At 37.8% G+C, this 13587-nt stretch overlaps 1 protein-coding gene across 1 annotated transcript in view; it reads left to right on the plus strand.

Moving 5' to 3' along the window:
* The first annotated feature begins 3269 nt into the window (after window positions 1-3269).
* LOC109486538 (calpain-7-like) overlaps window positions 3270-13587 on the plus strand; it is a 79548-nt gene continuing 69230 nt past the window's right edge. The window contains exons 1-5 of the mRNA XM_019790375.1: window positions 3270-3658; window positions 4631-4736; window positions 5286-5326; window positions 5855-5971; window positions 10134-10201. Coding sequence (XP_019645934.1) covers window positions 3557-3658; window positions 4631-4736; window positions 5286-5326; window positions 5855-5971; window positions 10134-10201 — 434 coding nt within the window. The 5' untranslated portion in view covers window positions 3270-3556. The remainder of the gene's footprint in view (window positions 3659-4630; window positions 4737-5285; window positions 5327-5854; window positions 5972-10133; window positions 10202-13587) is intronic.

Below are 13587 nucleotides of genomic sequence, written 5' to 3' on the forward strand. Positions count from 1 at the left end.
AACACTCAACACCATTAAAGCAGGAATGTCCCCATTGTAATTTTCTAGAATTTGTTTTTTGATGTTCTGATAAACACATGGCACCTAATAGTGACATATACCTGTCTAAAGGCATTCCATAAACTCAGGGTAGACCTAAATGTTACAGACTGAAGTAACGTCAATCAAGGGCTGTCATTTGCAGTATGTACTTAAGTCCCATATATTATACATTAAGACTTTTAGGCCACACCAATTTAATTTGTTGGTTCTCGGATTTTTTCAGAAAAAAAAATGAAGCAACAGGGCGAAAAAAATAAATAAATAATAAAGTCTAGGCATCCTGTTATAGCCCCAAATGCTACAATAGGAGCCATGAAGTCAACACAAACGGCTGGGTTAATATTTAAATGAAATTTTAATTTTTAAACAAACCACTGCATTAATATATGGAAAAACTGACCGTAACAACTTGGAAGAAAAGGACTTTCGTCAACTGTTGGGGGCAAAATATGAGCCTTTTTGAGTTGATTCAGAACCAGCATCTTTTTTCTTTTTCTTTTGCAAATCAGAAAAAAAATGAAGAGGCGAATGTGAGAACCAACAAATTAAATTGGTGTGGCCTTAGGTAAAAAGATAAATAAGTTGCCATGCCATCTTTGATCAAAGAATTGGATTTTTGATTTCCCTTTTCCTTACTGAATTAATAAAAAGCCCAAAACTTCATGTGTGGAGAAAGTCTGACCAAAAAAAAGCCTCTCTCCTTATTCCGTATAAAAATGTTTTCCAGAAGTCAAGCACCTTGGAAAAAAACATTGACTGTGTCCTAAGATTGAACCTCTCTGTGCCTGAAGAATTAATATTAATCTGATGAAAAAGAGTAATTTCTATATTCATCTAGTCATGTAAATGTCTTCAAAATTATAACAAATGACTCCCATTTTCAACAAACCAAGAACTTAAAATGTCCTTGAACAAGCTAGTTTCACTCGAACCCTATATATGTATATATATGGCAAAAGTATTGAAATGTTTCAAAATGACTTTTAGCAGAAAAAACAAATCATGACTTGTTGGGGACAGCTCTATATTACCTTTTCTAAGTCTAGTAATTGTAGTCTTTTAACTACTATTTGGAGGATACAAAAACTGGATTTCAAGTACAAACAGTAAATAGTAATTGTGTGTAGTTGTGATAAAATAACTGCAGTTAAGTGGCACTTGTTCAACACAGCGCCATTTCTGGTAAGATATGTGTGTTTGGAATTGCATATCTAGAAGTTATAACTAGATGGCTTATAAAGTTTAATACCAAAACTATGTAGCAAACATCTGGACTGGATTAATGTTTGTCTTTCTTACCTAAGGCCACACCAATTTAATTTGTTGGTTCTCGGATTTTTTCAGAAAAAATATGAAGCGACAGGGCGAAAAAAATAAAAATAAAAACAGGTCTAGGCATCCTATTATAGGCTTAAATGCTACAAAATGAGCCATGAAGTCAACACAAAAGGCTGGGTTAAAATTTAAACATTGAATTTTGAACTTTTAATCAAACCACTGCAATGGTAGATGGGAAAACTGTAACAACTAGGAAGAAAAGGACTTTCCTCAACTGTTGGGGGCAAAACATGAGGCTGATTCAGGACCAGAATCAAAATTTTTTTTTTTTTTTGCAAATCAGAAAAAAACGAAGAGGCGAATCCGAGAACCAACAAATTAAATTGGTGTGGCCTAATAATAGTATGAACCAAGCTAAACTTTTATTAGTTCTCAATTGGTTCATTTGATATTTATGTTTACCAAAGAAAAACATACTGTTTTTGCTCAGTTTCTTCTTCTGAACCAGACATTTGTCACCATAGTAACTGGTGTTGGGTTACATTAAGTATTGCAATTCTATAGCAGGAGGGATTTAGACTCCTGTCACCATATAAGTTACTTACATGAATGTGTTTGAGTAAGAATTAACAGAGCAGACCATATATGAAGGTAAACATAATGCATTTGCATTGCAAATGTTACCTTTTCTAGTTTGTAGTGTAAATTCACTAAATTCAAAAGTGGTGCCAGGTATATATTGCTCTTGTTAAAGTCATAGTCATGATCTTCTGTACATGTACTTTGTACTAAGCAAAGCGTGGTAAGGTTTTGCGCTGCATTGTAGTTTGATAAATTTTTTCTTCATGTAAAAATGTAATAGAATGTAATCATACATTGATGAACTGAACTCATTTAATTATCAAAACTTTAATATCATTACGGCATTTTCTGACAAATGTGATTGGTACATGTATTAATTTGGTGATTACCAAGGAATGATAATATTTTATCAGTTATTGTTTATCATGTAATGCTACCCTTATCGTGTAAAAAGTTCTTTATTTGGGACATTGATAAGCTTTCCATTAGCAGATTTTACGTACTAGCTACTTGAGGCTACTTTTGTTTTGGTTTAACTCAGTCAAACATTTTTTTCTTTATATATTTATTTTGCCTTGGAGCTGCTTTTCTATTCCTAATCAAGGTATTGTCTGTTTAAGATTGATTGTCACAAAATGCTTGAAAAGAAATTGTTAAAGATCTTTTTTGATTTTTGCTTCATATAAATTGATGATATAAAAATGTTCACAAGGAAATGGATGTAGTCACATGAGTATACAAATGTCTTTGACTTTTCTGCTAGGTATTCAATATAATACCTGCACAGTATAGGTTTAGTTTGCATATTACTGAGATTGTGCCATTTTTTTTGTAAACTTTTATTTTCAAAAACATTTTTGTAGGAAAAATACATATTAAGGTGCCTCTAGATCTTTTACCCCCATGATAAAAGTCAGTCCTGAAAAAAAGTGAATGGGTGGTTAAACATTATCACATGCAGTTCAGTTAGCTGGTTGGGGAATTAGAAAAGAATGAAGATTAAAACAATTGCATTATAACTGCTTCTCTGTTGTAAGTCTTACACTGAAAGCCAGTGGCAGTGAAAATATTATATGTTTATGTTGCTTAAGTTCATTTTATTGTATTAAAGATCTTGGTGTGAAAATCATAGTCGTATTGTAAGCATATTAGTTCAGCAATATCATGTCATATAGTGCTATTTGTATATATGGTTGTATTTGGCAGAGGCTTGAATAAAGGTTTGTCTTTTGGTGTTATGAAGGCAACTCTGAGTACTCTCTCTCTCTTTCTTTGACCCTCTATTTGTATAGTACATGTAACGTAACGTTACATGTAGTTTTGCCTGCACTTTGTAATAGTCTCGTAAGGTGGCGCTGTCACACTGACCTGGACATGGCTGGAATCCAAAATGGCCGCCATGCATGCCAAACTTTCACGATCACGACATGAACTTAACGTTTTTGTCACTCTTTGGTGGTAAATTGGAATGACACCGACTTCTAAGCCCAGGTAAAACATTCTTTTAAGTCATCAAGCGTGAAAGGGTCTAATCTGAAGCGTCGATTGGCTTGGAAGCGACCATATAGGTTTACCGATTCGTAACCGAAACTATCTGGCAATATACTTCCGGGTCTAACGAGTTGACAGAAATTATAGTTCTACACACAACAACATGGACGTCAGTGCGCTAGAACTAGACGCGGTCAGCTTTGCCAGCATCGCCGTCCGACTCGACCAGGAGGGCAATCAAGACGAGGCCATCTTTTACTACCTGGTAAGGCGAGAATGTTGTGATTTTTTTGGTACCCCCCTCCCCCTTTAACTAAGGGTTGATGAATCATCACGCAATTAAACGCCACTCCCAGGTACCTATGTTGTTGTAGCCTGGGTGCCAGACCCATAGCAGACCCATAGACAGATAGTGCACACTGGATAACTTGATCTGGCATCCAGGCTATCGTTGTTGTCACCCCAAAATGTGTTTTGTTATCTTTGAGAGATGTACTAGTATAATGTAAAATGTGTTTTGTTATCTTTGAGAGATGTACTAGTAATGCAATAATTGTGTCTACTTCATACTCCATTTGTCATGATTATAAGTACGGTGCACATGGAAGACTCGCGTCAAGATACAATAGATGTTGTGGATGAAGTTTTGTGAACCATTACGCTCGGGTGCAAGGTGCTACACTGAAGTGAAATACAGTCAGCTGTGCAGCTTTAATCGTTGTAATCTTTATCTGTATATATTAAAGCTCGTGTTGCGCGGGATTTTGGTGAGACAAACTATTACCAAATGTACATGTATGTGCGTTTGCATGGAACATAGGTTGGAATTAGGATCCCTCCCGTTAGGATTCAAACCCAGGACCTCTTGGTCTTGAGCTGAACATGCTACCATTTACGCCACACGACCCCACATTCTCGAATCTCCAAATGACCAAGTAATTGACGCTCTGTGGAAAAGGAAAAAAGGAAAAGTCTCCCATGCTCTTATGCAGAGCGTAGGGTGGTGCCCATATCCATTTCCATAGCCCTTGGGCGACACACAGTTGTGCAATGCACTACAGCAGGGGGCTGGTCTGCTGGTAGTGCTGTGTGTTTGACCTTTCCACACTCTTTCACATAGATGCTGAGTGCTAAGCAGAGAAGGAAGTGTGTACCATTTTTAAAGTCTTTGGTATGACACGGTCTGTGGACTCATATATAATGCTTTATTCTTTCCTTTCAACTTTTCCTCCCTCAGGAGGCAGCTGAAGCACTGCGTAATGCCGGTCAGGCGGGATCCAAGATGGCGGTGGTGGAGAAGGCCATGGAGTACCTGGACAGGGTGGAACAACTCAAACAGATCCGTAAGTCAGACCAGTTCTAACCAGTGCAAACCAACCAGGTCAGGGCTGGAAATTTCACCTGCATATGTACATTAGTACACGTAAAATTGGAGCTGTGCAGGTATTTCTGATGTCTACCTGCACCTGCACTGACCCATGTACTAGGTTTATACACTCTTCACTGTGATGCAAGTGACAACAAAATGAAAATTCAATGTGATTGTGTGACCGATAAAAAGTGATATAAGGAGTCAAGAAAAATTTCAAAGATTTAGAAATCTGACAATTGTGAACGTATGTATAATAAGTAAGAGTAGGTGTTGACATGTCTTACTAAGTTACTTGACTGTTATTAAAGTACTCTGAAATAAAGATAAAAATATATGTCCTCAGCATTTGGTAAACACTGGACAAAAGTTTAAATATTTGGACAAAAATTAAAATTTTGTGTTTACCCTAACAGTAGGTTCATAGACTAAGACATTATAATATAATAAGTAACTTACACTACTAGCTCTATGTTATGTCTTACATATAAGTTCATTTTTATCGTTTATCATCTCCGTGTAGGCACAGGGGGCGGAACCTTCCAGATGAAAACACAACAACAGGTATGAGATGAGACTAAGAAATTCAACTTTCAGGACTGGAATAACAGCAGAGGGCTTTTAGAACGAATGAGTGAATAAAACGGAATGAAAATGATTTTTGAAAGTACATGTAATCTTGAATACCCTCTCACCATTATGTAATGGGGAGATGAAACATGAAAACATCTGGAACCGTGATGTCATCATCATGTCCACAATGTGGCAGCTGCAATTCATATTTCTCCTGCAAGGGGTCCTCATTGACCCACATTGGACAACTTTAATACCTCAAACAAATTTGGTCAGGAGTAGTGCTACATTTTTAAACAGACTGAAAATGAAGAGCAAAGATAAATAAGTTGTTAACTTTGCAGGAATCCTTTACAAAGTATAGAATGTATTCAAAGCTGCTGTACTTTAAGATTCAAATGCGGTGCCTTTAAAAATTTGAAGAATTAACTAAAGGTGGTCAGTACTCCCAACAAATTATGATTTTGTAAAGTTGCTACTTTTTAACTGACTGAAGGTTAAATGAATACTCAAATGCAGATTGACCTTGAGAGGGCACGGTTCCTGATCGAGCAGGCGTTTGAAGAGGACGAGAACGACAATAAGGAGGAGGCGGCAGAGTTGTACATGGAGGCGGTGGAGCTGTGTCTCAAGGCTGTGAGTTTGTTTGTTTGTTTGTTACTCCGTGAAGGAGGTCAGGACCTCCGGACGGAGTGTTGTAATCGGCTGATTTTTCATGTTCGCAGTCAAAACACTGGGTTCTCTTCGTGTAATCGGCACGCAATTTTATACGCCGTCTGCGGGCATGCCCGTGTTGATGCACGAATGTGTATTTTTGCCGTTGCTGCTTTCGCGGTCAATGTAATATCGCAGACGCCACCCCTACAATTACGAGGCGAATTGGAACGGTCCAGAAAAACGCGTTGTTTGGAATAGCGGGGGGGGAGGTAAAAGTTCATGCAGATACGGGGTGGTTTTTATAAGTGGTTCCAGATGTTTTTGCCCATGGTTAAGAGATGCCAAGTTTTTTGGAAGATGTTCGCAGCCAAAACGCATTCTGCCGTACGTCGCATATCTGTGTAATTTCGCATGTGGTGTTGCATTATGTCCGGGATGATGCACGTCTTTTATTTTACCGTAGCTGTTTTGATATTGGAGTAAATGGTTATTTTCGAAACATCCCTACTTTTACAATCCTGTGGAATAGACCGTAGGTTTAGGCAGTTGTCTGGTAGCAGAGGTACTGTAAGCAGATATCCTGGTTATCTGGCCGGCGGTAGTAACACTCGCGGTGCTTACCGCCACTGTTGCTGGAATTTGGCTTGTTCCAGGCGCGCTTAATTAGGTACAGGCACCGTAAGACGGTGGGGCTGTCTTTGTTACTAGACACGACCATGATAGTCCGATCTTTATGTGAATGCAATGATTGTGTGTGTGTAATTAAAATGAAGTTAGAACTTGAAGCACAGTATCTTTACACGCCCTGGGAGCAGTAATGGATTTAGCTCTTTGTATGTTTTATGCTTGTGACGCGCCCTCATTGTATTAACCCACGCTCCTCCGCAGCGTCCGCTAGCGCGCTATAATTAAATCCACATCTGGGCGCGCGGCGGGGTCCCCAGAGCAACACAGTGCGGAAGCATTAGCGTGTATTTGTGTCCTGGGGCCGAGAACGCATTTTGCGCAAAGCATGCTGGGTAGCAGAGTGAACTGTCCTGGGGACGAGAGTTTGTGGCGCGGGCGGAGAATGCCAAAACTCCCTCCGTGGCTAAGTTCCTTCCGCGACTAACTCCCTTCTGGGCAAATGTAGAGGGATAACGGTACACCCTCATAGCGTCACCAAATGAGGTACTTTGTAAAGGTCCGTTTCATTTGGTATATATTACCATTGTGACAGCATTTTATACCCCAAAATAGGAATCTTGCGTCTTGTTTTAGGTCCCGATAGTAGAAAGAATGCAGTGTACATGTATTCAGATGGCCGCCGTGTAACGTTACGTACTAGCGAGCGCGCACGACAATACCGCCAGAGTAGAGTAGGTTATCCTAACCCTTTAGATAGCGCAAAGAAAACAAAAACGACAGATTTGCATTAAAGAAAGTTTATTTTCCATAGCCTGGGCTAAGCCACGATCTATAACCTATGGCTTCTCCACGGGCGCTGGGGACGAGCGTGGTATTAACCGTTGCCTAATTATAATGTCTGCACAGTAGGTCTGGCGTTGACGCTTGGGATTTTGTTGAAATATATAAAACTTCACGGAGAATTGTCGCCTATGGCTTCTTGTTTGTTTGTTTGTTTTGCATAACCGGTAAACCGCCTTCAGGTAAAACACACCAGTTTTGTACAAGTTAGTACAAGCTGCGTAAGACCGGACTGTAAGGTTTAAACCACTCACACCGGGAAGGACCCCTACTCTTTTCGATAAGTCCGGTAGGTTCTTTAACGTGCGTGGGATGTGGCTCTCCCCAAACCCCAAATAATCTAAGTCAACATTTCGGCTTACTATTACTAATATAAAAAGTTCAGTTCCGTTCACAACTTCAACAAAGTGTCATTGATAGTAGCAAACTTTGTACAACACACTAACAAGTGTTCCGTGTCCCTTTGATTTTTGAGTTGTTGTTAAATTCTTTCTTGGGCTTACTCCTGAACTCCTTACAGTGTTAGCAGATGTCTTATATCTAGATTTGACTGAACACAGCAAGGATAACGACAAATCTAAAGCCTCTCTCCTTGTTGTGACTGTCAAATATTTGTGAATAATTTACAAAACAATAACAGTGATATGTCATGTCGATCCCAAGGGGTCCGTTTTGTGCAGATGATGTCTTATAATATTTGTTGACCACTCGGAAAGTGCTGAAATTAAATCCAAATCAGAAAGGCATACTCCATCATTCCTTGGTTAATTCCATCGCTGACGAGAAATATGATTATTATGGAATGATAATTGGGTTTGTGGACTGAAACTGTACAGATATCAGTAGACATCAAGTATTAGGTGGTGGGTACACAGAATTGATTGATGTTCGTTTAAAGCTTAAAGATCTGTATATACGTAAGTTAAGGTCACACCATCTTAATTCATTGGTTCTTGGATTTGCCCCCTTAATTTTTTTTCTGATTTCCCAAAAAAAGTATTCAGGTTTTCTCCTTTTTACAGTTTTCCATTTATCAATGCAGTTCTTTAATTCCTTGTTAAATTATAAGCCAACCTGGTATTTTAACTTCGTGGCTCCTATCATAGCATTTGGGGCTATCATAGGTTGCCCAGATGTTTTTATTTCTATTTTTCACCCTGTCAAATTTTGGTTAATCCAAGAACCAACAAATCAAATTGGTGTGGCTCTAAACTCGAAATGAACATTTTGTTCCTTGCTTTATTTGATTTATGATAATAAAAGTCATGGTTCTGTCTTGTAACATGTTAGATGCAAATCCTAATTATGAAATATAGGAAGGACAGAGATGTGTTTAATCCAACAAACATTTATTTCAATGTACACTTCCACAATATTATATTCACTTTACAACAAATATCGAAGGTCTTTTACACAAATCAATATGTGTGTCATGATCAGGGGTTTAAGATTGCAATCTGGCTAGAGATTGTGATTGGAGTTTGTAAATTCGATTCATGTCGCTTTAGATCAACAGATTGGGTTGAAACTCAGGAATCCGATTTATAAATTGGAGACCACCCTAACACATTCCTAGAATCCTGATCGCAATTTCTGTCGACAGAGACTCCAACCATTTCACCGATTCTGCCAGCTTGCAATCTATATCCTGATATATATTTCCTGATATATATTTGAATGTTAAATATCTATATACAGATAACCATAATGTATCAGATTGTGCATTACAATATACAATGTAGATCAACAAAGTGTTGTTCGGCATAAACAATATGTTTACCTCTCAGTACTCTAGTTCTGATATTGACTATCCAAAAATACTTTTTCTAAAGAGTATATTCATTCATTATCCTCTTACATATTGAGTAATTGGTAATATCATAGATAATTTTGTTATAATTCTCAGTATATCTGAGTGATATAGATTATACTAGAGATAGGACAAAATATAATATGTGACCCTGAGATAGAACCGTACAAAAATTGTCCAAACCTAGACCCAGGCCAGTGGCAAGACCTAGGTGTGTATGTAAAATAGTCCCTAAACTCTTCGAAACAGAAACAGAAAATTCATCAGTACAAAATAAACGGGAAGGCAAGTTGTAGTTTGCTGCCTGTCTGAATGAAATAGACTTACTGATTCCATCCATTGCCCCCCTCCCACCTCAGGTGCAAAAACCAAAAGTAATTCACTGAGGCATATCCACTCTGTCATTGGTTGATAGACAGCCGGGATTGGTGTATTGGGTTTTTGGACATTTTCAATCATTTTTAAGTTAAATAAGATTGAAAAGATTGCTTTGAGAAAGATTGACGTGCTTGTAGATCACTAATTTAAAAGTAATTGTGTGATCATTTGCTTAATGAAAAATTGTTTCTTGTGCCAAAAATAATAGTGAATTTTTAAAGCAATGTGGGAAGCTTATAGAGTACCCTGTGTTCTCCTTGCATCATCATTCATGGTTTTTGCTTGGATCAGAGGAAAAGTTCAAATTGTATTGTGAATACATCTGGAATATGTGAAATATAAAATTTTCAAGACACTCTAAAGTGAGGGCAGTCTGCTTCTATCATTAGAAAAACGCATGTTGAACAGATTTGAGAATTTAGTTCATCTGAAAACCTGCGTGGAAAACCTAACATGGAACAAATATTTATTTTCATTACTTTGTAGAGAAAAGAGACAACAGATGGAGAACTACAAGCCAAGCTGGGGAAATTGGCCACAGATGCAATAGAAAGGTAAGATCTTTTATCATTCCTAGGCTGTTTTGTTATAATAATTGTTGTAAATGTTGTTGTAAAGAATAGAGTAACATTGACTAGAGGCTACTAACTTCTTATAGTTTTCAATAAGAAAAACCCATGAATATTGTCTGTTTTGGTGTCTTAATATATTCCAGTGCCATGACCAGGAATGTTCTGTAATACTGTTAATAATAATAATAATATAGTTTTCTTTCATAATTTAGGTTAGATTCTTGCATATTGTGCCTAAATACATATCTTGACAGATAAAATATCTGAGATTTTATAGTGAATCGATGATGACATCTTTTCAAGAGTATTGAGTATTATATGCATGCTCACTACACAGTGTTTGTATTAAAAAAATAGTCCTACACATGACAATACAGTGACAGTTACAAATCCTTTTAACTTGTTGTTCAGACAATCTATTAGTTTTCGGCCATTCCAATTCCACAGGGGTACCTGTCCTTGGTGCTGAAGACCTTTCAAATAGCACCTGTGTCAAAAGATTGATGTTTTAGAGCTATGTCATATTTGTCACATTGGCTCATAGACCATTTGGGATAGGTAAAACGCTTAGTAAAGGTCCCGTGGCAATTTTTAGGCCGTAGGGGCTATGGTATTGGAAGATGGAGCCCTCTTCTTCCATTATACACAATGTATATTGCAGTTTTACCTCCCTAACCAAGGCAGGTACCCATTTTATGCCTGGGTGGAGTAAGGAAAGTGGTGTTAAGTGCCTTTCCCAAGGACACAAAATCTAGCCATGAATGCCAGGAATCGAACCCATGACCGCTTGTACCTTCTGCTAGCCTACCACTGGGCCGTGGACTCCACTCACTGATAGTCGAAATGATATGTTATTTATCTTATGCTGACTGTTACACATTAATACAGAAAAAGTACCATCAAACTGCACAGAATTACATGTAATTACCATCTTTAGTTTAGACTACGTGAACTTACAATAAGAACAATATATCTTTCTGCACTCATTGACATTTACATAAACTTTAAATTGATGATACTAAACTATCCATAAAATACATTCAAATAGTATTACATTTAGTACTTTTTAAAATTCTTACATTGATACCATTGTATAGCAAAGCACTAGCACTACATAAAACATACAGTACTAACTCAAATGGCTATTCTTAATAATAATACATGTGGGAAATTATACAGTTTATAATTATTCATGTACTTCATTCTCTCCATAAACCATTTGACTTTACAACTTACCGACAGAAGTATGCCACAATTTGTGTCAATTTATATGATAAGTCATCATGTATGCTATACAAATTTATTTTTCTGACTTTTTCTGCCACCTAGGCCACATGCATGTTTGTCTTTGATGCTGAGGGATTGTTCATTGGTGAACTCACATTGCCACATCCTTCAGTGAAGGTTAACATTTCTATTCAAAGCCTGTTTTGATGACTTTCATGCTTACATGAGTGTATCCTCCAAAGCAGTTTAAAACAGCGTTATGTATTCAACAAATATCAGTAATTTTTCAGTCTAGTGAACTACAGTAATTGTTGCCAGTTGAGAACAAAGTCAAGTGGTGGGTTATTCATCATAGATATATCAATGTTTGTCAGTTTCAACTGCTTATCACCAGATTTTCCAGTTTCAACTACTTTGCACCAGAATATCCAGTTTCAACTGGTTTGCACCAGCATTTTCCAGTTTCAAATGCAGTTTTGTATACAAAACACATTCACTGAAATGTAACATCTAGACGTAATTCCTCAAGGTCACATATATCCACCACCCTGAAAAAAACATCTAAAAGATCTCCAATGCAACTTCTGCCAGTATAATGCTCTTCTGAGTATCTAAATAGTGCATATACCTGGGGAATATAGCACTAGGGGTCTCGCAACACTGTATTTGAAAGCAGCACATACCGTACGGTACATGTACATGTATGATATTATGTGATCTGGCAGATAAATATTTATGGAGGTTTGTAAGATTGAGAGAAGGCTTTTTTTCATATTATGTTGCTCACTCACACACTGTACATTGCACTTTCCAATATTTAGTAAAATAGTATACATATTACCTTATTTACATACTAGTACTTCCCAAATATATTTCTATGCTACATGAACTTTTAATAACTGACTAGAATAACTTGTACTGTACAATGTCTGAATAATGAGGAAACAGCTTCTGTAAGTTGTTAGACCAGGATTCCTCCTCTTAAAGTTTGCTCTTTTTTAATATATAATATATTGGCAAGTAGACTATTCAAGATAAAGTACATTGTATAAGAATATACAAAACACAAACAAACAATATTCAATCATGTACTAACATTAATTTGGACATGGAGTTTTGAAATTCCTATTTACAAGAATTGTAGATTTGTACAATCATATTTAACATTTTTGTGCATGCCGATCTTCTTTTTCCAATTCGGAAATATCCACCATTTTACTTGTCTACTCCAGGATTCTGACATTTAATTCTGTGAACTGATTTTTTAATTGGGATGATTGGTTGTTAAGAAAACATGATTTCTTTTGTGTGGCAAACATTTTTTGTAGATTTGTAAAACAGCTAAGATGTCACTTAATTTGAGATGCAGCCTCCAGTTTTGTAAATCAAGATGAGGGATTTCATTACAAGTTTATACCTCAAATGTATTTTGTAGAAGATTATTACTATCATCATTTACGACATGACATCACTTGGCTTGTCCATGCTGACACTACTGTCTCTATTTCTGTTTGCGTGCTGTCTCAACTGTACCATCTGAATATCCACCATGTGATTGCTGTTGTGATAATGTCCGCGGGGGTTTGTTTTACCGTAGACTTGCGTGGTCTTGTCACCGAAGTAGCCGTCGTTGTAACGTCTGCCGCAGAAGCACCTGCGGAAGAGCGCGATGTACGCTTGTCGGAAACTTCGGTTCATCACGCCGTAGATGATACTGTTCATGCTGCTGTTTAAGTGAGCGAGGATGATAGCCATCACGTAAACAGGCTTCGGCCACTGTCCTTTTGAGTCCACGAGGAAGATGATGCCGTACGGTGTCCAGCAGAACGCGAAGATGATGAAAATGACCAGGAGCGTCTTCAGGAGGCGGAAGTCGCTGTTGGTCATCCGGCCCCATCCCTTCTTCTTCGTGTGTTCCGACACCTTGAGGCTCTTGTCCATCCTTGTGGACTTGTTCGTCGCGGGCGACTTCGGAGGATACTGGACAGACTTCGACGCCTTCATGTAGATGATGGCGTTTTTCCCGGACAGTTTCGCAAGGTTCTTGCGGCTCTGCTTTACGTGGAGGTACAGGCAGATGTAGCAGAAGATGACTACGCCCATAGGCAAGCCCAGGCCTATCAGGACCAGGAAGAGGGTGT

Source organism: Branchiostoma belcheri, unplaced genomic scaffold (assembly GCF_001625305.1).
Source record: "Branchiostoma belcheri isolate BF01 breed outbred unplaced genomic scaffold, Haploidv18h27 scaffold81, whole genome shotgun sequence".
Taxonomy (NCBI): domain Eukaryota; kingdom Metazoa; phylum Chordata; class Leptocardii; order Amphioxiformes; family Branchiostomatidae; genus Branchiostoma; species Branchiostoma belcheri.